Raw genomic sequence first — 27,451 nt, forward strand, 5'->3', positions numbered from 1 at the left:
GTGAAAGGGGTTGCTGTTAGGACCTGAATCTGCAGTTCATTTCATCTCTATTTCTCTTATTATTTTAAGCACCATTCAACCTCATTGTTTTGTATGGCATACTGTTGGTTGAGTCTCTCTGCTCTCATAGTGTGACATGAGAGCAGCAACTGTTCAACAAAGCGCTCTGATAAACCCGCTGTACACTACCTGCCCAGAACCAAACCGCAGAATGACAAAAGTTAAGTTGGTGAAAAAAGTGGAGCATTTAGAAACTAACGAGCTAGAAATCCCCCTCAGAAGTTGGTGGAGACCATAACAGAGCTGAAAGGAGGGTGAATGTTGGATTTATTAACTATGCGCTCGCATACTGCTGTTTCTCACACGCTGCGTCTGTTTGGAGCGTTTGTTGTGTATGTAGTCAGAAATGAAGGTGACGCGGTTGAAAAGCATGTATGTATCCGGCCTAACTGAGCACTAGCCACAACAACATCTTGTAACTACTCCATTAACTTAATGCCATTCATTTGAGGGGGAGTAATTTAGAAAGGCTATTTTCTTTTATCGACTACACTTACTTTGCCTACTTTTAAATCAAGTAATTTGCTATTAAAAGCTTTACCCTAGATGCCTGCCAGGCTCCATATTATCTGTTTGCAATGACAGAACAATTCATAAGGAGGCTCAATGTGCAGAGTGACAGATGGAGTAAAGATGAGAAACAGAGAACCTGACCCGCAGTTTCCAATAGTTAGATACAGTGAAAAATCAAATTACCTTTAGAGATGTATTATCATCTTGGCGAGTGACGATCCTACTACGGTTCACATGAAATAGGAAAATCAATTGGCGGGATGATTATTGTTATTGTTGAGCTCACCAGAGAGCATAAAGCCGTTATGTGATATCTTTTTCTTTCATAACTGATTAAAATAGTTTGTGTTTTCCGTATTCAGGCATCAACTACGCTCTGCCAGCTTTCCATTAGGCCTCGTATATATTCCAAACATGTTAAATTTCTCTCACACGTCTTCAGGCTACATCCACCAGCCCCTCTGGCACTTGCACCACCTAAGACTCCGAAAGCTGCTTCTTATTACTTCAGCTATCAGCGTTCACATGCCAGATTTCCACGGGGGCATCTTCGTCAGAGACCATTATATCGATAATAAGAGCCAGTCGATCGTCCAACCTCCGGTTCACCGTGGTCCAAAACCGCCCACTTAAATACACCACAGCAGTCTGCCCTCTCAGCTGATCTGTTTTCATCAATGTAAAACACAGAGATCATTAGACAGCTAAGCTATATCACAGATCCTTCTGCTTAGCGCGGGTGTGTGTGTGTGCGCGCATGCGAGCGTGTGACTGCACATGCATGCATTCGTCCATCTATTTGTGCATATGGAAGTTCATCGGCGTACAAGTGTGTAAATGGTCATCTGTGCGTGTGTGTGTGTAGGCGTAGGGGGAACCTGATCTGGTCTGTGTGGGAGGAACCAGTTCCTTTTCCCCCCTCTCTCTGCTGCTCAGACAGACGGCCTGCTAGAGAGATCAGACTCTCAGACTAACCGGACCAGAAGTCATTAGGACACACTAGACACACAGTGCCTTTTTTTTTTTTTCAAAGCTATTGCTTCCTTTTAAAAAACGCTCCGCAGTAAGATAATCTATGTCTCATCGGCTCATAACAGTGCTAAGATCTTTTAAACAAGACACACTGCGCTTTTCAAACCTTTGTCTCAGGAACCAGCGAGCAGCAGGGACCACTTACACTGAAAGTGTGCCCTGAGATTTAATCTTTTGTTTCCCTGTGTTACGTGTGGGAAGGAAAAAACCTGCTCTGGCACTTGAATTTAAAGGGCATACGGCTTCATAAACTTTACAAAGCACGCTATCAGCTGTGAATCTGTCTTTCTCTAGTCCCAAATTTCAATCTACACCTCTTCCCCCCCCTTCGACACCTTTGTGAGTTACTTCATTAAAGTGAGTGTCCTTTACATGACATCACGCCGAGGAAAAGTCAGACACATTAACTCTAAAACCGACTGCAAGTGTTGGATGCTGTTTATGGATTTGCGGGTGTTTGTGAGATTACGCACACAATAAATCAGCTTTGTTTTTCAGGGCAGCTTTCACTAAAAACTGAGAATTGGCCGTGCGATCAAATGACGTTTGAATTTTTGTTGGTTGTTTTTCTTCACCGGGCACTTGTCACATTGTAGGAAAAAAGTCCATAACTGGCACCTCGGTCGCAGAAACAGCTTGCTAGAATTGTTAAAAAATAATTTGGAAACACCAAGCCGGTGCAGCCTCCATTAAAAGAACGGCTCATTTACATTTCACCTAATGGTGGAAAATGGCTGGAGGACTACTGCTGTTATGTGGTTTTAAAATGATGAACTAGGACACCGTAGACCGGGTATAGACTAGATTCCAACTCTCTTAATCCAAGAAAACTACCACATCAGTCGAACTGTGCAACATTCTCAGGTAACTTTGGTTTCCCTGGAACTCACACTGGCCTCGAAGATGAAAATATCACAGCTTATGGTCTGGTAGAAGTGTATGGCAGGCAGACGGTGAGAGAAGCTATTCAAAGAAATGTGACAATTTAAAAAAAATGGAAGGGCAACATTCCCCATTGCTAATGCTCTGATCATTTTCCATAAAGGCAGTGGACAAATTTGGAGAAAAACAGAGTAGAGAGATGCTGAAAGAGGGAGCGAGGGATGGAAAGAGAAGAAAAAGTAGTGAGAAAAGGGAAGAAGACAAGAAAAGGGACTAAAGATTGGATAGCTAGACAGATGCATAGATAGAGATAAAAAGAAAAACGAGGTAAAGAGAGGGTAAGTGGTGCATGGCTAAACACACTGGAAAGCCATCACCATCCAGACTCTGGCCAGTGGCACTCCAGGGAAAAGAGAGGAAGAGCAGCGGAGGAGAGGAGAGAAGACAGAAAGAGCATGTGGAAAGGTAAAAGAGAGGACAGCGCGGGGACACGGGCAGATGTCCAAACAGCCATACCTGCAGATTCAATTCAAGTTTTTTTTCCTCTCTTCTGAATAGCCTTTCCTCTGCTCCTCTAACCCCTCTTGTCCATCTCATCTTCAAAACCTGTCTTTCTCTGACTGCTCTGATCTCCGTGTCCCAAAAGAAAAGACGGGAAGAGAGAGAGGGAGCGTGTGAGAGAGAACAACAGACAGAGAGGGAGACGGAAGTACAACTAGCAGTACGGCTGATGTGAGCTACAGGTGTAGTCACTGTGGAACTTCCACTTATGCTCGCTGTGAATGATCTCTCCCCTAACTGCCTGTATCAGCAAAACAGTATAGTGAAACCACTGTTTGGATAGTTTCTCAGTGGAAAATGTTTATAATGTTTATTGGCTGGAACTGGGGAGGATTTGAGAGGACACCAGGCTCAAATTACCACCAACATACAAATGAAATTTACTCCCAGATATACAAACAATTTATTGGTCATCTTGTGATATTTTCCAGCATTCGGACATTTTCAGAGATGATTGTGAGAAATAACCAACACCATTAATGTTTTTTGGGATGCCACAAATTGTGTCAATAGCCAATGTTTTGCACCTTTATACAATATTTTTCATGGATGTCAATGCCGGTTAAATAACATAGTTTCATTATATAATGTTATGTCACATAAATATACATTTATATTTCAGTTTACACATTAATGACACACAGATCCTATGAAAGACAAATTTGTATTCATCAAAAGCTTTGTGTTTCGATCATGTGCCATACGTTCCTCAGACTCTGAACAAAAAGTCTTTGAACAATACAGTAAAAAGTCTCTTATAAATGTTGTTGAAAGGTTTGTCATGGTCTTGATAAGCCTTTTAAAAGCACTGTTAGACTTTTCAGAAGTGTTTCAACACATTTGAAAGCACCCTAAAAAGTAAAACGTTCCTATAAAGCAATATAAAAAGTAAGAAAAAAAGAAAAGAAATGCTTGGTTAAGTTCCTTAAAAAGTCCTGGAAGTGCTAAAGAAGTCCTTCAAAAGTCTTTGAGATGCATCACAAGTCTGATAAGTCTTCAAGTTGCAGTAAAATCATTGCATTTCATCCGTGTGGTTTGTGTCCTCATTGTTAACTTCTGATGGCCGTCTTCCTGTCTCTGTCTTTGTTCTGCAAGAGAGAGAAACAACATCTTACATTATTCAGGATTCAACACTAAAATCTATCTAAAAGGAAAAGCACAGCTTAGCTTAGCTTAGCTTAGCATAAAGACTGCAAATGTGGGTAAACAGCTGGTGGCACATAGGTCAGCTTCGATGACATGCTAATAATTACACATTTCTTTGTTTGAGCCATTTCATCATAGTCTGTTGGTTTCCTCAGAATCCGTCTGCAAAGTAGTACAAGTATGGGACGGCCTCTTCATAGTCTCATGAAATGGCACTCCAGGAAAAAGTAGTGCATATTGTGGAAAGAGATGCGATTTCACTGCAATCAATGGCGCAGTTTATTTATATGAACTTTACTCGGGTTGATAAAGTAAATTAACCTCGACTGCAGACACATTCTGCGCAACAGCGTGCATGCTGTACATTAATTGTGGTAGCTGCTTTTATAACAGCCTGATGCATGACAGCCTCGTGTGATCTCATTTATCTGCGGTATCAGAACAGAGAGGCCTTGATTTCCTGGCTGGTGAGGAGCCTTTCTCTATCTGGCCAGGAAAATAACATCACATTTTCCCTCCTCACCTAACCTCTGCTCTGCTCCTCAGGCCATCTACCACTCGCTTCTCAAGCTGCAGTCAAAGGGATTTTAACGTACACACCGTTGAGTGATACGAAACACACTTCATCCCGTTCTTACTAATTACTTTTCGGGGTTTTGATTGACTCGGAGCTGGAAAATGATCTCGGGCTGTCGTAACCCAATTTGTGGTGGATTTCCACGGACAAATATGTTGAATATTCTTTTTGTAAAGTGAAAACTCATTTCAAATGGTGGTGAAAGTGCACAAAGGTGTCGGGTAAAGATTTTCCCCAGAGTGTGTGTCAGCCTCTCTTGCACTCCTGTCCTCTGCTGACTTTTCTTTTCCTCTTCTCATATCGTCTCAGCTAACCCTCTCGGTCTCCCCCCCCCCCCCCCCTGGCCTTCCTCTCATCAGCCTCACACCTGTTACACATTTCCTCTCAGACCGTGCACAAGGTGTAGGTGTTTGGAAAAATCCGTTTGACTGACATCAACAAAAGGTGGGTAGGTGTTTGGAAGGGGATCAGGCGGTAATGAGAGAGTGAGATCATAGGATTTGGACAGGAATCGTCCTCCCACTGATTGAGGGGATTGTGAGGAGTCACGGGAACTATTATTGTCAATTCTTCCTCCAGCTGGAGCAGAGGATCACGATTAGAGCGCGATCATCTAGACATGAACCATTACCATAATTTTGTTTTTTTAGTTGACTCAACACACCAGAATTCATTGCAGCCACAAGACTTTTGTTTTGTGTAACTTTATGTTTTTATCAACATATCTACCAAGTTGCAAAATGTTGAACGTACGTAACGTAATTCAATCACAGTGTATTTGATTAGTTTTCCTCCGATATACGCTTTTGCTGAAGCATAAATCAACAGTTTTATAGTTATGTTTCGGTTTTAGGTTAAATAATGAAAAAGCCAAAACAAAATACTTTGTTGCTTGAACTTAACTACACGCAAAACACCACAACAAAACAAATAAGTAGTATATAAGTGTAATTTCTAGGGGACAGGATTGCATATTTATCTCACCATGCAGTATAAGAAATATGAACGATGGTCACTAACAAAGAGCTCAAACAATCATTCACAGATGGGGAAAAAAGGTGAATTTAGGCTTTCAGAGTAACGTCTGGAGGCTTAATGACGCGAGGAGTGTTGTCTTCCAACACACATATATACACCATATGTAATCGTCTATGAGTTGGGCGTCACAGTGGCAGTGCTGTCACTGTGCTTTCTACTAGCACAAACATATAAAACCAACAACTGGATGAAACAAGTGCAGCCGTGCTCTCTGGTGTTTGCTGGAAGGCGCTGTGGAAAACTGGAGGTATCTATCAGGGGAAAATAAAGTACTCGAGGCAGGTTAGAGACAGTGGGTCCATGAAATAATCTCACTCAATGACGACGCATGACAATTGGGTGATTCACCAAATTTCATCAAATTACCATGTGAGCGCTTAGCGATAGTTGAGGAAGCACAGCTGTATAGCTGGTGTGGGCGGTTCAGCTGGAGTTGGACTGGTTCAGTCAAAACAGGAGGAGGGGGGCTGTAAGGCTGGCCTGGTAGTCAAAACAATCTCCTGAAGACTAATATGGCACGGTCGGATGACATCTCTGCGCTCTCTTTTTCTCCAAACACCCACACACACACATACATAGACATACCACTGACCTCCCAGGGGGGTGATTTGTCCGACACTAATATGATTACCTGATGATGTTTACTTTAGATACGATATGATGATATTACCACACTGGAACAATATTGTTGTTTTATCAAGGTCTTAACTTTAATATGAAGATAGTAAACACTCTCTTCATCGTGTCTTATCAACCCTGCAAATTCAAACTTTATTTTTTTTCCCGAAACTCAATCCCGGCTGTGCCTTCACCTATAACTGTGGATTTTCCATGCTCTCTCTCTCCCTCTCTCTCTCTCTCTTTTTCCTGCATCAACCCGTTCTGTCAAATACAAACATCTAATTTAGTTCTCGGCTGCGTGAAGAGAGGGATGACTGGTTGGAAAAAATAATTCCTCTTGGGTGCTGGCCCGACAATCGTATAAGGAGATTGGTATTCAACCGTGAAATGAAAGCTGTAATATCCCTTTAGTTTATCGACTGAAAATATGTGAATATGCGTCAGTTCCCTCAAGTGTTTAACAGAAGCTGTTATTACTCTCATGAATGATCCCCGATGAGAGGAACATAGAAACACACTGAAATATGCAATAATCAGACTTTTAAATGAAGCTAACTAACACACCAAATGAGCCACAGTCGTGCCATTATGTGGCTTGGATGCATCAGACATGTACTTCATGCTCATAGTGGTTTGCTAATAAGCATCCCGGTGGCTTCTGAAAAACACTTGATTTATCTTAGATTGCCTAATCAGTTGTAATTCTCACCAGCCGGCCACACATGCGTCTAATTGTTCCCACATTTTAATGATCTGTTATAACGGCTCCAGCACCACTTCTTTCTGGCCAGTCTCGGGTGATTTCATTCTGCTACATTACGCACCAGCCGGCACTTTATCATCAGCGCTAAGATGAGCACCCTGCAACAGCCAATACGTCATTAGCTTTTGAGATATTGTTTTAAGAAATTGCACCGTTTAAACTGCCAATTTCTGCTTTTCTCTGTGTTTTAGATTTATTTTAGCTCAGCTCTTTTGCCTGGCTCAGATTTCTGTAGTTTTGTTTTAATTTGCTCCGTGAGCAGCCCTCTCCCTGGAGGCCCAATGACAACAGAATGATAGTTTTGCTAATAGATTTTGTTAGTTATCTGACACGACTTCTTCTGTTGGTGTTAAATTAGGGTTTAACTGCTTCCATCTGTGCTAGAAAATTACCGACGAGTCTGTGCATGACGACGGCACACAGCCATACACAAAGCCAGGCTCGCTCACTCACACACACACACACACACACACACACTGAACGTGGGGAAGAATACATTTGAAAACTGCCTGCAGTAAACTAGCTGCCTTCGATGCACCTCGTTAGCATAGCATGAAACGACAGACAAACAGGCAAAGCTCTCGCACATGAGGCACAACACATTAACCCCACGTCAACACCAGCATTATCAGTAAATGACGGCAATTTAGTTTTCATCTCTGACCTCGAAACGTCTACTTCATGCACACAAGTGATGTGACGCTTTTTCCCAGTGAAAACAGACTAATAAACCAACGACTGTACAAACCGCAGTCATTAGCGCGCTCCTGCACATGTCCTATTTAGGCTTTCTTAAGGTGCACGGTTCATTTGATCTCTATAAAAGAAGCAAAGTGTAGTTTCACCACAGTGAAAAAAACAACTGTGGATAAATAGCGAGGTTGATTATCCCGCTGAGTCATTGGCTATTTATCTGCCTCCCTTTCTCTCCTTCTCCATCTCTTTCCACAACTTCCTGCACACCATTAGTTTAGAAAGTGTTGAAAGCACAGTCGTGATCCAGCGCTCCTTTAGTGAGTAATCTTTTTTTTTCGGGGGGGGGGGGGGGGGGGGGGGGGTGTCTAGAAAGAAGCAATGAACTGCCGTCTGGCTGAAAAAATCAAGGTATGAAATGCTTTTGATAAAAGTCTGAGTGTGTGAGTATTTCTGTGGTCATGCATGTGTGCGAGTGTGTATATGTGTCATATGTGTGGGCGTGAGTGTGTGTGTGTGTGTGTGTGTGTGTGTGTAAGCAGCGAGGGCGTTTCACAGGGAGCGGTTTCCAGGCTTCTTTAACATCACCATCAAAGCCCAACGTCAATGTGTTTCTAATAGCAGCAGCTGAATTAAACACTGGCTGAACAGGCCTCAGCAGAGGATAAATCATTTACAGAACAATTAGCTCATTTGTTGCTCCGCTCTGCACTGCCAATGACTTCCAGACACAGAGGGCCAGCCAGTGTGTGTGTGTGTGTGTGTGTGTGCAGTATACGTACTATACGTATACGTATGTATGTAAAAACTCTCACTCTCTGTCACTCACATTCAACTCAAAGTAACAATCCCACAAATATATATATATATATATATATATATATATATATACAGACTCTCCTCTCTCTCAACTACACAAACTCATACACACACACACACGCACACACACACACACACACATACAGTCAGACACACACACACATCCACACTTCCACACAAGTACAGATAAGTCACTTTCCAATTGCATGGTGCAGTTTTAGTGCCACCGTCTCTCCATACGCCCAGCTTTCCAGCCACCCACAAAAATCATCACATATAAAGGTTTTACTGCAGCTCAGATATAAATTACAACTGTTTAAGATATTAAGAGCTGTATTCATCATTTGTTGTGCTTGCCGTTTCGCTAAATTTGCACAATTCCTTTTCATTTCTAGAAATTCCAAATAAATGAGATTCCTTCATGTTGGAGTTGAATCAGGGTCGTGCCTTAAAATGCTTGTAAAACCCAACTGACTGTAACCATCAAAAAAAGGAACAATGGCCTTTTTACAGCAACCACACTATAATAGTAGTAATATTTTTGCCAGATTTCTATTTTGTTTCCAAACGTATAAATTCTCTTTTAATTCATCAAATGGGCGACTTTACATTTTTAAATATTGGAAAATGTTTGGACTTTTCATACACAGCTCGAAAAGGAAAGAGTTCAGCTGATTGCTGTTACTGGCAGATGAATCGCCATTTCTGTTTACATTTGCCATCGACTTGAATTGACCCTCTCACTGTGCCGGGCCAAAAGAAATAAGCCACAGTTGCGGACAGCGGAGGAAGCTGTAATTATGCTTCAAGCGCTATGGCCTAAAGACAACAAAGCAGACAGATCAACATATTTCTAAAAGCTTTGTTTTTGTTTTGTATATATACAAACACCATGTCAATATACTTCAGTAGCAATATACTGATACTCGTGCTGCCGTCGCCTATAGCACAAATTAAATATGTATTTAAATAGCGCCGCTGATGCTCAACTGCATTTCAAGGTCATTAAAGGTGACTTCTAGCAGATACAACGCCACTAAACAAAGTGAAATCGTGCAGGTTTCCTGCCGTAGGTTAAATCCAGGCACCTGACAGTTGCACTGATCAGCAGAAGCAGAGAGGCCTAGCACAGGATATCTGCATCAATCAACCAGACAGCGCGGGGATTTGAGCAGCCCTTTGCTCACCTCGACCCTCCGTCCTCAGCCGCGTACATCTCATTTACAGATGTAGCCATCACGAGCGTCCCATGTTTTTTACGGCACTTATCAAAAGACACTAGTATGTGAAGGCTGCGCTCCAGTTTAACCATGCCAAACTGCCGGCGCTCCACCCCGGAGTTTTTATGTGTACGCCAGAGGAGTAGCTTGGCTTCTGATCAAAAGATACCGAGTGCAAACGTCCCACAGTGTGTGGCTCCACGCCGGACAACGTGAGGGGGAATACAAAATTCAAAAAAAGAGTTTCTAGTAGTGCCGAAGAATAGATTTGCACTATGATCACCGCACTGAAGCTGAGCAATAAAGATATTCAAAGGGACTCAAGAAAAACAACTATTTATCGTGCTCTAGGCTCACTGAGGAGCGTTTCACTGTTCCCCAATTGGCTCTAAACATCTCAAGACAAACAATGAGTCGCTCTCAAAAAGAAAACCACGTCTCTCAAACTTTGGTGATTTTTGAATTGCTCTGATAAACTGAAGGATGAAGTGTTTACTCATTTATGGGTTAGAAAAAAAACCTGTCTTTAAGCTTAATAAACCACAATAAAATAGCCGTTGAATTAGCTAAAAAATCTCTTGCCACAAAGATATATACTTCTCAGGACATCGCAGTGAGGAGGTTTTAATTTTCAATCCCGTATCGTTTTCTGGAAAGTCTATACAGAATAAATCATATCTCCTTCACCTGTGTAAAATAGATTTTTCTCTCTGAATCGTGTGCATAAACTCACACAGTCACATTAGTATTCCACTGAATATGTAATCTGTAATAGTGTAGCCCTCTCTGTGCAGTAGTCATTACTAACAGGACTGTTTGTTTTGAAACAGTTATACTGTATACACACATAATAAGAGGAAATGAGCGTATACTTTTCTCACTTTCACCCTCTCCCACATTGGAAATAAGCATAATTGAAGCAGCTGCTCTAAGCGGACCTGACAGCTGTGATGAACCTCAATGACCATAAAAACATACAATGGGAGCACTCAGGACACAAAGTCTCATTTTACCTTCACAATCGTTTCCTCTCTGTAATCACCAGCACTGGTTCTGCCCTTTAGCCCACTTAAACACACTGTATCGTCACTTTTCCAGGGAAAATGAAATTCTCTCAGGTTCTTCCAATCAGAGTTAACCATTTATGTGCCAGGTGAGCCTCGGATCTCTTATGATTCTCCTTAAACGATACGTGTGGTGATATTCTATTTTTCTTGTTGTCTGTGATAAGACCAAAACCAGCAACAAATTGATTATATGTATTGTGTGTGTGTGTGTGTGTGGGTGTGTGTGTATATTAAAAATTTGATATACTAGTTACTTGGTCTTGTCCAAAAACTATGAGAACACATCAAAGCTCCACACCGCTAAACTGGGTGACATGTTCCTTCATTAGGGTTGACATGGGCAGTTTATTTCGAGTCAATCCCACAAACACAGTCCTGCTGCTGTAAATGCATAGGGCACCAAATGCGTATTAATCCGCCGCAGAAAACAGTCCCCATCCAATCACTCCTTACACCTGTTTGAGCAATGTTTGCTAAAAACTACGGTGCACAGCAGTTTTATTAATTTACTGAGCCAATTGAAGAACTAAATCTCTCTATATTTGTCAGCTGAACCCAGCAGGGAGGATTATTTTATGTGGTGCGGCATATAAAAGTTCTACTGAACGTACATGTGACATCTTTTCACTCCTATTGCAGAAACCACATCGAAGTTAAAACTTCATAATCTTTCCCTAACTCACCGCCTGTCGGCTCACTTATTTAGAGGAATGAATCAAGGGATAACCAAGAGATGATGACTCTCACCTGGGTTCACTTAATCAGTGAAATGAAAATGAAAACAGTGAGAGTCCAGAGATCAGTCAGCGGTTACTGAGCTAATGGGAAACCGTGTGTGACTTAGGTCAAGAAAGATAAACTTAGTCAAAGTGTCCACAGTTGAAGGTTTTGACATGAGAAAGTTTCCAAATCGTTTTCTACGCAGCATGCATTTACAGGTCAGTCATGCGTCTGCAGCAGCGAGTTGACAGCAGCAGATAGTATTACACAGCTCCTACTGACAGCGCTGACCTCCACCCGGCTGATCGATATGGAGAGAGCTGAGTGAAACCCAATGAGAAGGACGAAGAGGATGAAAATGGAGGACTTAGGGAGGACAAACTGAAGCAAAAGGAAAAGGAGACAGAGGAGAGAGAGAGAGAGGGAAAGATGGAGAGCAACTCTAATTTGAGGCTAGTTATCTCTCAGCCGAGGGTGTCTGCGTTTCAGACGTTGAGGACGTATAGGCTTTCACTCACAAAGGTTCAGAGGGGAGGCAGGAGGGAGGGCGAGACACACACTGCTGGGACTCAGGTTATCCCCCAGCTAAAGGGTCTCTGGGTTTAGACACTGAGGAGGGTATTAGCTTTCACACACTGCTGGGGTAACGGGGGAGTCTGCCAGATGTCAGCTCCTTACCCATAAATCCTACTAAATGGGCAGCGGCTTGGTCAGAGGGGGGAGGTTGAGTGGACGTCACCTCTCTATCATCTCCTGCACAGACCGGGGGTGTTTGTTGAAGTCTGAGCTGAGTGTTCGTACACGTTTGATTTCAGTCAGCTGATAGAAATTCTTCATTCCCCGTTACTTCTCATCAGACTGATGACTTTCTTATGCCGAGAGTGTTTTTGATTATGTCTATTTCCTGTGTTGAATCAATCAAATGTGAGTTGAACTTCGCACAGGATCGAGTTCTCCTTTTTCTGTATCTCTATTAAGTCGCAGACCGACAGCGCTGCAGTGGAGGAAGTGTGGAGAAAGTTTGACAACTGCTACAAAACTGTGATCTGAAATGCTATCTTTGACACTGAAATGATGAGTGTGACTATTCTTGTGACTATATTCCTGAATTGTTTGCCTGTCTACAAACATATGGCTAAGTAGAACAAAATGCTGAAAATGCAGTTTTGTCTCGTGACGTCCATATTCAGTGGAACAAATTACCGATCTTTGCGTCTCAGGTCAGTTCTGCAGCAGTTATGATTAAAACCTCCACATATTCAAGCTGACGTCAATACATTCTTGAAATTATACACATGGTTTTGGATAGATTTCATGGGCTCCTGGTCATAAATCTCACTCGCTGCAAACTTTAAATTCCTATTCTTAGAAAAAGAAAGAAAAACACCACAGTTGGAGGTTTTACGCACTGGTCATGCTCGTCTTCTCAGTTCACCTCTACTAACTGAAATGTCTAGTGAGTTTCAGAAAGCACCTTGAACTTTCAAGCCACCTGCTCGAGTAAAACTAACCCCCAACAGAACAATAATACGCAGTCCTTCACCCCAACGGAGGACTTTAAAAGAGGTTCTGCTTTTAATGTCCCTCAGGGCCAATCAGGTTTATAGGCACAGTCACTGATCTCAGGTCAGCTTTAAACACCAAGTTGACCCTAAAGCACTGCACAGTTTCCCCAAAAGCTTCACTCTATGGTGTGATCAGCTTTCTCTGTTTTCTAATTCTGGAAAAATAATTTCAAGTGCTCTGTTTACAGGAATTGAAAGACACTAAAGAAATGTATGATAGTTATAATTGGAGTGTCAAAAGCTGTATATATATGTTCCTTGATCTTTCTTTGAATAATAATTATACCACAGTTTTGGTGGAGGTTTTACCATACATAGCATTTTTGTTTTGTTTGATTTGGCCTTTTTTCTTCCTCACTGATTCATAATTTCTGCTCACCAATTTCCTCTGGTTGCTGAGGCAGAAAGTACAGATGTGCTTTGGCTGAGCTGATTGGTCAGATCCTCGGTTGGGGGAGGAGTTAACATGGAAGAACGGCGGTGAGGGAGCGTGGCACGGTTGTCCGTCATGAAGCCCCTCGCCCAGGAGCAGGACGTTCCCCAGGTGACTGATGTAGCTGCTGGCCAAACGTAGAGTCTCGATCTTCGACAGCTTCCTAATCATGAAACCAGAAGGAGATTTATGGTGTTAATTACAACACAAAATATCTAAAAAGCCTCCAATAATTTGTAAGTAATCAAGCACTGTCACAAGATTTTGGCCCCAAAATAAATTCAATTATGATTAAAGGTGCATGCTATCCATCAGAAAATACATATTTTGGTTATATGATAGAAAAAGTGTAGTTCTGATACTTTAAGAATGTGCCACAGATAAAACATCCTGACTCAGTACCTGTCTGCAGGCTCGGTGGGGATGAGCGTGCGCAGCGCTGTGAATGCCGTGTTGACAGAATTGGTGCGATCTCTCTCCCGCGCGTTGGCTGCGGTCCTCTGGCGAACCTCTCCGTGGGGGGGAGACCCCTGGGGGATGAGCATCCCCATCATGGCCCCTACGTCCACCCCTGCGCACCCTCCTGCACCGCACAGCTTCCTCTTCCTGTTCATCTTGATGTGAAAGGCAGATGGCGACGAGGAGGACAGGCGGAAGTTGGAGGAGCCATGCTCCTCAGAGCCCGAACCCTCGCTCCCGTTCTCGTCGTCGTCTTCGGAGAGGAGGGCGATGTCGCCGTACAAGAAGCGGCCTGCGGGAGGTGCCGTGCGCAGCATGGCGAATGTCATCTTCGGCGTAACGACGCTCTGTCAGCTACTGGTCGATCCTCGTGAGACTTCCACTTGACGAGGTTTAATCGGAAGCCGCTTGGCAAACTTTCTGTTGGTGTTGCTGATTAAAGGCGCCAACCCTTTGAAATGTTTACTTTACCCCCAACTTCTCTTTTAGTGATGCCAGGTGAGTCAGATGGAGCCCTTATGATGCAGAGTTAGGCTGGGTTTAAAAAAGATCAACCAGTTGATCCTTAGTCAGTGGTCAAGAGCAACTTGACCTCAGAGCAGCTGTGTTTTTCTCTCTTGGTTCATACAAAAACACTTCACATTCCAAAAGGCCAGTTCTTCTTTCTGTTTAATCCTTTACAAGAAAGCCACATTTAAAATGGCACGCTGATTTTGTCCTCTTTTTCTTCTCTAAACCTCTTTCTTGGTCTTTTGTTTCTATATTTGTCTGTTTCAATTCCAATAGCAGAAACTACTCCCAGTCTGTGGCAGCAGTTTTACTGTCTCTTGCTCTCTATTGGTCTCTCTCTCTCTCTCTCAGCCTCTCTCCACGTCCTTCTCTCTCTCTCTGCCTCTTTGCTCCACGTGTGCCTGCTGTCTGAGTGTTTCCGTCTGCCCCTGGTCTTATAGCCGGTGGGAGGGCTGGAGGACTCCTCCGCTCCTCCCTCTGAGCGCTGAGGGTCCCTCGGCTGCTGTCTAGAAGCAGGCCAGAGAGACCGGAGGCAAGAGGCAAACCATCAGCAGGAGTTTGTTTTGGCTGCACGCTGATTTGTTTCTGGGGAAATCCACCCTAAAACAGAACGTGCATGACCCTCATGTGCTAGATGCGTTCGTGTGACCCTTCTGAAACACATATTCCTTTCAATAAGAATATTGTGAACATATTTAGTTTGGTGGATGGTGACCTCAAATGGAAAAGAAACCTAGATACAATGTTGTCATCCGACAGGAGACAATCAAGTGCCTGAGACAACACTAATTCTAAATCGATTTGGGTTTTCTCATATTGCTGCTGCGAATACATAAGACACAAACTCAACTCAGGATTCTGGATCCATTCTGCAGAGAGAAAAAACTATTTTCCTGTTTGTCCACACTGGGTGACTTTTCTTTCTAGTCCTTTTTTTAGACTTATCTGACAGAGCATGGACGTATACCATCGACAAAGATTTGCGAGAACACAAAACGCTACTCAGTCTCCAATTGCAGCGTGCAATCCCGATCATGCACGCACCGGTTTCTCAGGCAGGTCTCTCGATTTTTTACAGCTGTTTTTGCAGCTTCCGAGCACTTGGGATCACAAGAGGTCGCTTGCCGACCATTTTTGATTAGCAAGCTGCAACAGGACACACCCACATCTGGACAACAGGGTCATGTCCTTTTCACAGTTGAAGTCCACATAATCTGTTGATCCAACCGATCCTCTCACCCTTGCCTAATATATTCATATAGTATGTCGGATTTGGACACGCCTATTCTGAATAATTACCTTATTATCATTAATAATAATGATCATCATCAAATCATCTGAATCTCAAAGAGATTTGATTTGTGCTCTCTCAAATATTTTGTCGTCAACATACTTCCGTAACAGAGCAGACTACCTGCGAGAGGTAAGACTGGGACTTGGGTTTAGGATCGGATGTTTTCTTAAACTGTCTTGACGGCAAGGAGCTGAGAAGCTGGAGTGATGAAGTAAGAGTTTGCCTTTCTCCCCGTGTCTTCCTTTCTTCCCCCGGCCTCCCCGTCGGTGTCGTGTTTGTCCCCGGACAGCAGGCTGGGAGGCGGGCAGCCAGCTGCCGCAGCACCGCACGGTTCAGGCTGGGCTCACGGTTGAAGCCGGGGAACTGGGTTTATTCAGCCACAGTCGAAACCTTTTATCTCTACAAGCTGGAGGGTCTGAATGTAATTTGCCCTCAAGGGATTCAGAGTTTTTGGGTGGAGTGTTTCGGTGATGAAGGGGAGGCTCAGGGGTTTATAGTAGGGGAGCTGCTACTTTACTCACATACACTCCCCTTCACAATCTGTCTTCCTCTGAAAGAGAAGAAAAAAATGAGAACAGACAGCAAAGGGAGCAAAGACAGAGGGAGGAACGAAGAAAAGAGTGGGAGAAAACTAATGAAAGACAGAATAGAATGAAAGAGATCCATATATCTAGTTACACATACAAATGAACTATGTGTATGATGGCGAAGAGGTGCTGTAGCAGTTTGGAACATCAAGTTCTCCCTTAAGATTTTACTAAAGCTTTTATGCAGCCTTCATCAGACTCTAATCTGATTTTCCTTCTTTAAGTCTAAAGGGGTTTTATTAGCCATGATTGTGCAACTTAACTCTTATTTCCAAGGAACTGGCTAACCTTTAAATTCTGTTTCCTGCTTCAACTGTGCAGCGGTTAAAAGGTTGACAACCTATGTAAAACTCAACTATGAAGTCTACAATCCTCAGTGGTGCATTATTGAAAGCTCTAAACCCAACTGCCATTGCTGGTATGCCTCTTTTGTGTAGATTGGCAACGGTAAGCTGCTGCTGAAAACTAATAGCACAATTAATAATCTGTCAGAGTTACACAATGTTACAGTCAGCATTCATCACTCTCTCTCTCTCTCTTTTCTCCTCTTCTGTCCATATGTCTCTCTCCTTCCTTCATCTCTGTATCTATCTCTACCCTTCAGTCACAGTCGGAGTGACTGTGGCATTCACAGTATGAAGTGAGGCCAGAGCTGGTTGCTTGGAGCAGTCAGGATGGAGAAACACTGAATTTCTTTCCTTAATATAACAAGAAAACCAGAAAGCGTTAGAGGTTGCCAGTAGGGGTGGGAATCACCAGAGGCCCGCGATACGATATTATAACGATACTTAAGTCACAATACAATCTTGTTGCAATTTTAAACATTTTGTGACATGCTGAGTATTGCGATACCATATATTTAAATGTGTCACTTTTTTCCTATTTCAAATTATGCCGTTTGTCCACATATCTTTTATATAATAGGTTAAAGTTGTAACTTGGTTTGTCAGTCAAGCAGACGGACTGACCAACACTCCATCTTTGTTTTGACCGACCTCCTACCAATCCCGCTGACTTTACCCACAAGACAACGCTCGTCACCATCTATAAATACTGAATAAAAGGCTTGAATAAAAAGGCTTGTCACCACAACGTTTAATTTGTATTTGCAGTTTTAATCATTTAAATAATAAAAGATTAATACTTGGTGTCCGTGTATCGATACAATATTGCCATGCAAAATATAGCGATACTTTGCTTTATCGATATTTTACTCCACCCCTACTTGGCAGTCAGTGCCCCCCCCCCCCCCCCCCCCCCAAAGCTGCAATCAAACTATGCAACATTTGCTGGTGCTGCATTGCTGCTTGCAGTATATATTGCTGATTCTGTGTGGGTTAAAGTCTTGCAGTCGCTGTCTAGTTTACACTCTGTCATTCTGGACTTCTTACAAATTCTCAATAAATATCCTTCCATGGAAAATGACAACTGATGGAAAACTCTCACACACCAAGAATGCAATGGAAGCAAAAGTTTTACATTTTATAGTTCCCTTAATAGTTTTCCACTGTCCTCAATGTTCTCATTGGATACATCCTGTCACTGGATATCAAATGTGTTTGAAAACAGTTGCCTGGCTGTCAACTGTGAACATCTGAGACGCAGACCAGGTCTACATTACATAATGTCACTCTTGAAAGAGCCCTGCCTGCATGCAACTAGTGCCCTAGGTCCTCTGCAGTGACCTTTACTGTAGATCAGATTCCTACACCTGGGCTTCACCTCAGTTAGAGACCCAGATTCAACAGCCCGTATCAATGCTGTTAAGAGTTATGTTGGTTTTGGATATAAAAATTTGACCAAAAAGAACAAAATCCCCCCAATGAAAACAAACTCTTTTGAGAGCCAACACTCCAACAACTAATGGCAACATGTGGTTTGTTTCCGATTCCCTTTTGGATCTGCTTCTAAGTGTAACAGTCAGAATACTTAAATTGTTATTTTTTACTGACTCAATTGAAATTATTATAACTCAGAAAAAACATCCAGCACATCTTTTAATGATGTCTAGAGAGTTTAAAGACAAATTCACGGCTGAATTGAATTGTTTTGCTCTACCTTTTGTTGAGATCTAAGGAAAGTCTAGAGATGATAAAACATATATGATATTTACTATGATACATATTCAGGTATGGGCCTCCCTAAAATATTGACTTACAGTAACAACAGCATGTAAATCCACACCCAAATGTCTTGATTAATGACTGTCATACTGTGTTTAGAATGACTGTACATATATTTGGGACTTCCCAGTTTACTCCGGAGGTGTATTTCCCCACCAGCTTCACTCACTGTGGTCCGTCATTACATGCATTAGCATGATCTTCCTCTGATTTGCATCTCCCTGGAGTGTGTGGCTGGTCTAACACAGTATCCATTTCTCTCCGAATTGTTGCCCGCAGGCCAGAAAACATTTGACTGGGTATAATGTAGACATTGGGTCTTTTCAGAATCGCACATGGTTGCGTTTGCCAGAAGAATGTTGTATGAAAAGAAAAAGCTACATTACAACACAGTAATGGTGACATTTACATAAAACTACATAAACTGTTGACCCAAGTCTACAACACAGACTCTGGATTTTTCATAATCATCTTGAATGTGCCTCAAATGGAGAGCACTCGTTGTCACGGGTTATTAGAGAAACTAATATAAAGCTTGTAGTGGCATCAAACTGAGACGAGATTTACGATGTCAAATTGAGACATTGTATACCATGAGAGAGAAGCCATACAGACACAGGCTATAACTCTTCTTGCAATGAGGAGGGATATACATAAGTTGATGATGAGGATGCTGTCGGCTTTTTCATTTCAGCCCTTGTTGAACTAAATATCTGCCCCAGCTGATATTATCTTCAGAAGCTGCACTAGAAAATACATTTTCCATTACACATGCATTTAAAATTCAAATTACTTTAGTGATTATTAATAAAAGAAAATGTAAAATATATGTTTACTGCTTTCTTCATGCTACAGAATAGATTGCATTAAATGTAAACGTATACACAAGTGGAACAACAGGAGCAACAACACACCTTCTGTCCAAACCAACAGACGGGCATCCTGCAGTCTGTGCTTGTAGGCAAAACTTAGACTATTGAACAAAATGAAATAATAAATAAAACGAGCTATGAACACGAAAGCACATGGAACTTCTTCTAGAATCAGCAGTTGAATAAAACACCACCAAAGCAGACACCGTGGACATGTGAACAAATATAAACTCCACTGCAGCAGCAGCCATTAACACACATGTGACAGTAAAGGAGACTGCACAGTGCAGCAGTGTGTTGTTGTAAGTTACTCACCTGTCTGAAAGTGTATCTACTTGTTCACTCTCCCACTGTTCCAGTATAACCAGTCCACTTGGCGTCTCTGTCCCAGTATAACCAGTCCTCTCCATGTTTGTCCCCCAGTATAACCAGTCCTCTTGGCCTCTCTGGCCCACGGCGCTCCTCATATTCAAAATGTTTTGAGCATCAGTGAATAAGAGTCTCAAACAGCAGGAAGTCCTCACACACCTCACTGAAGGTAGAAACTCCTCAATGAAGCAGAAGTCATCCACCATGAGCATGTTAGCATTTAGCATGTTAGCCAGACCCAGCGTACCTCTACTGTACAGGTGACGAACATAGTGCGTGTGTCATTAACTGTGCCAAGGTACAATTATGTTAATTATAACCACACCCCATGTGTGTTGCTTAATTGGATTGTCCTTGAAGTGACCCCGGCGGTCCGTGAACGTAAACATCCACAAGGTATCATTTCTGGATCTCTGTAGAGCTCCGCCCCCCTCCGGCCGCAGGCACACCTGCAGCTTCTTCTCTGCTGCAGCTGCTGATTTAACTCCTTTCTTATGTTCCATCCTCACACAGTTTATCTGGAGTTTTTCATGTGACATTTGTTTTTAGGTGTATCTTTTTTCCTTTACTTCAGGTTCTGGGTCAATCAAAGTCACTCTTTTTCATATTAAATAAATAATAAATTGTTGTGCACAAATGTATAATCTTAAGATTTGCCCCATCTCCATCAAGTTTTCACACTCGGCTATGCGGTAAATTGTAACATATTTTTCAACAAATGTTAAGCTAACTGTTGATGCTCGGCAAAGTACTTCTAAACTGTAAACTAAGTTAATTACTGCACTTTTTTAATAATAATACTAATCATTTTTAAAGATCCACATGCAGATTCACATGATAATTCAGGTTCATACACTATGACCGACCCCTTTCACATTTTTTTTACTTTGTCATCTGACAATAGTATGAAAAATATTGATTATAGCTGCTTTGAAATAAGTTGCCCAACTCAGGTTTTGACCAAAGAGTAAACCAGTCCGCAGGAACGAAGACATTCACTAACTCTGCTGTCATTTGTACCGGGCTTTAAATGATAATTACACATTAGACCCTCAGTCTCCCTTTGTACTTTGTTCGCGATGATCGCACAGTTCCAGAGAATAACAATCACATATGTGGATTTCTAAGTTGAGGGGTGTTCTCCTTTAAGGACACAGCAGCAGCAGTGGCGGCAGCAGCACAGTAGTAGAGCACCATCTGATAGTCATTACCCCCCTCCTCCCCACTCCTCCCCCTCCATTCTCCTCCGCTTCTCCTGCCGCTTGATACTCTTCTCTCAGCTCAGACGTATTATTCATTAGTCTGATGAAAAACAACCACCAACTTAGCCGGGCCCAACCTCACACACACACACACACACACACACACACGCACACACACTAACACAAAGATACATATACATTTACACACACACAGTCCCAACCCAGCTGAACCGCTCTGGCGCGGGTCAGGGACCTGTCAAAACTCGGAAGCAGGCCTGGACCCGATACGGTACCACAGAGCAGGCGTCTAGAGGGGAGAGGGACTCCAAGGTCCTTAGCTATTTATCGTGGTCCTTGGGCAGTCGCTTAAAGCCTGCCCTGAAAGTGATAGAAGGAGGGGAAGAGTTTCTAGACTTGTTATGGTGCCACTGAGCAGAGGTCTGGAGAGGGTCATTACCAAAAGTAATTGTCTGAAAGAAGGACAGCAGGAAGAAGAATAAGGAAGAGGAATAAAGGACGGTGGGATTGTGGAAAGCGGGAGGTACAAAAGGAGACGGAGGCTCTCTGACAGAGGGAGAAAAGTAGGATGGAAAGGAAGGAAATGAAGGAGGGAGGGAAAGAAGACGAAAGGAAGAGAGTTGGCGGCGGCCTGCCAATGCTCCAGACTGCATGGTGTATTTCATGGGGAAAATGGTCGGAAGTGCTCGCCCCCCCAACTTGCACCCCCACCACCATCACCACCAGCCCCAATTTCAGCCTCATTCAGCCTCAGCTCCAGCCACACTCTACTGTGTTTCCCAAGAGTGCCAGACTCTACAGCTGGCCCTATTAAACCGAGAGAGGCAGAGAGACAGAAAAAAGACGGGGAAGGAAAGAGAGGTCACACAACTGGAAGACATCAGTTGAAACCGTGCTCGCTCTCTTAGTTTTTTCCGTTCATATCCTTTTTTTATGATAGAGTTTCTCACAAACACGCTCGCGGTGCACCGGGTTCAAACACATAGTAAAAAGCTATTGTTTGATTCGACATCCCTCAGAACGCTGTAAAACAATGAAAGGGATGCTGGGAAATTAAAGTCTGTGTGACTTTTATCTCGCTAGTCTGAGTGCGTCTGAAGGCTGTCGTCATACTTCTGAGCCCTGCTGCACGAGGGTGTCTCTTCTGGTTTGTTTGAATCTTTCGCTATTTGTGAACACTGTGGGGCGATAAAAGAAACTCTGAGAGATTGGAAGTCTGTTTCTAATCCATTATCTGGTGTTCACTTGCGATTTGCTTCTCCTCTACTGCAGTTTGTCTGAGTTGTCGTTTAACCTTGAAGGTTGTTTTTTTGTGACAGTTGCTCTGTGCTTTAGAGTCACTGAATTACACACATTCACAGTATTTCCACAAACAGCTGCTGGCCACTGATCAGCTCGCTGACGGCCATACCACCTCCAGTAGATATCGAGAGCCAAGAGAGTACAGTCACTTTTTGCCTGGGGCTAAACACAGGCCTCACATGGTCATTCAACAGTCTGTTTATCCGTCTTGTTTGGATGTGCTACAGCAACAACACACTAAGCATTTTGTCACTTTGTATTGTATTTTTTACTGTCTGGGACCGTCTGGATTTGGGGAGAAAGTCGTGACTAATGGATATAATGAACCACTGATGTCAAGTTTCACTGTCATCACACAGTAATTCGTTATTATACATGAAATAAAATCGGTTATTACACATAACAATAAGCAGCAAAAACTGACTAATCATAGCTCTTGTCCGCTCAACCTTAGCTAAACAGTCCTGCTTAATTTCCTTAGATATTTAAGCCTAAATCGATGATAATTCTGTTTTCTGTTTAGTGCTTTATCTCATTGTAAATGATTCATTATGTGCAAAGCCTACTCTCAATTTCATATCCAGACCACCCTCCACACTCTGTTACCCTCCTCAGCATTTGATGCTAGTGTAGGTGAAAGGTCTGGTTCATGTCAGTGGATATAAAAAGAAAAAGAAACAATATACACCGTTCGCTTTTCTGCAGCCAATCAGACGCTGAGCAGCACTTAAACCTCTCTTCTCATGAATATTAGCCCTCTGTTTCCCATCGAGCGAATATTGGACAGTCAGAAAATGAAAAGAAATTAAGACAAGTATGGGGATTGGCTGGGGTTGACTGAGTGCCAGTCTGGAAGTGAAGTTTTCTATATACACAATCGTGAGCCATATCCTCGGGGGAGAAACTGCCAAAGGCTTTGTTACAACTAAATCAGTTCATAGGCAACTGCAGCTGGCCTGCAAGTCTATTCATGATGGAGAGTAACCAATATTAAAAAATCTGAGCTGTGATTACTCAGCTCAAAAAAGGCTTCTCCAATCCAGCCTCCTTTTTACTCACGCTGAGTTATTGACGACATAAAAAAGCAGCTCCCCAGACTCTGCCGTTAAAGACTGTGGCCAGTAGCAGCTCTACCTCTCTGTAGCGGAGCGGTGGTGGAGCGGTAGTATCAGACTGAAAAGAAAAATCAGCTGTGATGTCATTGCACCTAATGAGGTGGCGGGAACACTTTGACTACCTGACTCACTCTCCAGCTCTCTCTCTCTCCGTGATTTTAACTTTCTCTTTAACTCTCCCAACCGCTTTCCCACTCACTTCTTCTTCTGCCCACCGCCTGACACCATCTCTGCTTACCGCTTACCGCTTATGTGTTGTTGTTTTTTTATCCTGTGTTTTCCCCGACTGGTTATACGAGCTTACTCCTGCTCTGTTGTACCCCGGCTGCTTGACTGCAATTAGTTCCAGAGCCACACTTGAACGCAGCATTTACTGGCGCGCTGGTAAGCACTAGTGTACTGACACAAAACAAAACTGAAAATTCCAAAACCTTTAATCAACAATCTGGTCTCCTTGAGAAGCAAATAACGTGCTAACAGGGTGGATCATAATAAATGGAAATCATCTAAAAGTTAACAATGAATAAAATGGTTCACACTATGATTTTCCAAACTCTTAAGGCTCTGGTTGCCCCCTCCTTCGTTCCATGATGTAAGGCTTCAAATGCCAGGGAGTTCACATCACTGAAGGAGGGAGAGGGGGAAACAAAAACGGGGGAGCAGAGAGGGTGACACACAGAGACGTGGGTGTGAGGTGGTGATGTCTCCACTGGCAAAAACTCACTACTAAGTCTGACAATGGCAAAAAATGTATAGTGTCATATACAAAAGAAACGTAAAGACAACTGCACGTTATATCTTGCTTCTTTAATCAGTACAAAAACTAAAAGTGTGGGACTATTTCTTCACCCGTAGCAGTGACTGCCTCAAGTCTTGGCGTCACCTGTGAGGTAACGAGGCAACCAGCGGAAATCGGCCTTATATTTGTTTACCTGACAGACATGAGAGCGACATTGATCCCCTCATCTGACTCTCTGCAAGAAAGTGAATGCGCGTATTACCCGAAACGTCAACACAGATTGGCTCCCAGAGCGGTGAAGGTTTTTTGTGTGTAATTAACAGACCTGAAGTCATGTCAGCTCTGGATTTGAACATTTCAACAGTTGCAACTTTAAAATACAAACAACAGCAGGCAAACTGATGTAAATGTTACATGTAACTATTCTACACCATTCAGTTATAGTTCAGTTACCGTACAGTTTACCAATAACCTGAGGTAATTCTTGTTTCCCCGCACAAACACATAAGAAGATGACCTTCAAGGCTCCACTTGTAGCAGCTATTGGTTTTATGTATTAGTGACAGTATTTAATTAATAAGTAGATGTACTCAACACTGAGCAACAAGCTAAATCTCTGACAGATTTCCTTCTTCAGTCCCTTTTTCTCCAAAAGATTTTCTTTGGGAAAACTAAAGTGGAGGTGAAACGCAAATACACATTAAAGTGCAAAAGCTGTTTTATTGTCAGGTCAAGCCCAAGCATTTCATACTTCATACTGCATTTTATGACTGTACTACTGTGGTGCAGCGGTGGAGCAATGTTCACAGACCAGACCTTGAAGAGTGAAAAGCAATCCTCCTTTAAAACTATCACTTCAATTATTGGGCAGCACCGAGCTTTTTGCGTGTCAACGGTCAGGGTCACCTACAGATTTACACCTGTTTAGCTGATACTGATTTCTTTATTGTCTTGCTTAATCAACGACATACACTATAGGAAATACTACAGTAAAAACAGACATTCAAACAATTCTTGTACTGTGTGTACATTTTATTGTATCTCAAAAGAAAGGAGGGAGACCGTGGGAGGTGTGAGGGTAAAGATCAGTGGTATGTGGAGAATGGAAGAAGTGAGGAGAAGAGTTCATTTGTTGAACTTGTTAAGGGAGGCTGAGGGTTGAAGTGAAAGCTGTGTCAAACCTTTGTGTTAAGTGTGTGTGTGTATGTGTGTGTTTGATGTTACAGTCTTGTAAAGCAGCAGCTGGAGAGGGCTGTCCCCCGAGAACCACCACAGCCGGCTAGTAAACCACACGCACACACGCACACACGCACACACGCACACACACACACACACACACACCTACACACACACACAGACACACACACACACACACACACACACACACACACACACACACACACACACACACACACACACACACACACACACAGATGCAGTCTTTAATAAAGCTATTGCTCGGGAAACAGACCAGACCCGGCCAATCCGAGGCTCTTTCAAGGCGAGAGTGACACGGCCAAGCTCACATTCATATAGATCTGCGTCCTCTCACCCCCCCCCCCCCCCCCCCCCCCAACCCCACCCACCCCCCAAAAAAAGACAGGAGAACCTCATTACTCTGACTTTTAAACCTACAAATCATGACAGATATGTGGCTAATATATTGAAATGAAAGACTCTTTACCGATGTATGCAAGCATAAGTATTTTGTCTGCATGTGGCTCTAATGTAAAACTGTAACTGTACTGTAAAACTGTCCCGTCCAGATGTTGAGGTAGTAATACAAGCCACAGCAGGGGGACACACCTAGTGAGTGCTGTGAAGTCAGTAGCTCAGTCGAACTCATTAGAAGAGTGGTACACCTGGAACACCGTGTGAAATGGCAGACTGAGGTACATTTTTCACGTGTATTTATATATTTGTGTTCCTTTTTGGGCCCTCTCTATGCATCAAGGTTGTTAAAGCAACAGGAACAGTTAAACAGACTGATAATTAATATGTTTTGCATACAAAAATAGAGCTTTTTCTCTTTTCTTTGCTGTTACGTCACTTGAGAAAATAAGAGACAGGTGCAAGGGCTCAGGCAACAAGCTTTTTTTTCTGTTTATGGCAAGTTTCTGTTTCGACAAACATAAGCTGCAGACAGAGCTCCGAATTAGTCTGCACCACAAGAATCCCCATATTTCAGGAAACCACGGTTCTTTGCACATTCACATGTCATCAAATATCCCTTTTTCCCCCTTGATTGTAGGAATTATATTGGATGACATCATGCTGCAGCTGACAGGGAGCACACACTCCTATTTTAGAGCTGTGGACCGTTTCCAGGGGGATGATATAACACAGTCTAGATGAGTCCCTCCAAGGATTGTCTCATTATCACACATGCTGCAGCTGCACGACCACTGTGTATATGAGTAAGTGTGTTTATGTGTGTGTGTGTGTGTGTGTGTGTGTGTCCGCATGCAGGCTGCACGTGTGTCTCTGTGTGTGCATGTGTCTGTGACCATTTAAACTCTGCTTGCAGTCAATTACCAGAAAATGACTTGTGTGGAGCATTTTCCCTCGCAAAAAGAAAACTAATTACAGGGTTAGAGTTTAGGTTAGGATTGGGGTTGGGATTGCAGGAAAGTCCTGGGCTGAGCTTGTTCCATGTGGACCACGTGAAACCAGGGGCGTAGCCAGAGGGCTGCCAGGGTGCTACTGGACGCCATCCAAATCTGATTGCTCCCCCTTTGTACCACCCCAGAGTCTGAAGCATATCTTTGGATATTTTAGGCTTCCACATTAAAAGATAAGTCACTGGGGTTACTTTAACAGCCAATTGTGGATTTTTTTAGCACCAACAATGAGTGTAATTTACCAAAGAAGGGAGTATACCCACCTTTGACACAGACTCAACAAAAAGTGGGAGATAATGAGCTCCACAAAGGTTTGATTCCCACAGACATTAAGCTGTAGAGGTCTCACAAACACTGCTTGTTGTTTTGCCTATTAATTTCTCCCCAAAGCCACAAAACAGTGATGCTCAATTCAACGATTCAACGATCATTTATTGCCACTATGCAACACAGGGATGCACAACGGAAATCAGTTGTAGCCTATTTGTAACACAACAAACACACGATAAACAAAACAAAAACAGTAGTAC

The 27,451-nt window shown here is 42.8% G+C and overlaps 1 protein-coding gene across 1 annotated transcript; it reads right to left on the reverse strand.

Annotated features, from left to right (window-relative positions):
* Nucleotides 1-4,072: 4,072 nt before the first annotated feature.
* Nucleotides 4,073-14,498, reverse strand: LOC306700153 (basic helix-loop-helix transcription factor scleraxis-like; the record flags this gene model as incomplete). The annotated part of the gene is made up of 3 exons (XM_079165079.1): nt 4,073-4,136; nt 13,657-13,873; nt 14,113-14,498. 3 exons carry the CDS (start codon nt 14,496-14,498, stop codon nt 4,098-4,100), a joined length of 642 nt encoding a protein of 213 aa, XP_079021205.1. The 3' UTR covers nt 4,073-4,097.
* Nucleotides 14,499-27,451: the final 12,953 nt, after the last annotated feature.

Source organism: Pholis gunnellus, assembly GCF_910591455.1.
Source record: "Pholis gunnellus genome assembly, chromosome: 8".
Classification (NCBI taxonomy): domain Eukaryota; kingdom Metazoa; phylum Chordata; class Actinopteri; order Perciformes; family Pholidae; genus Pholis; species Pholis gunnellus.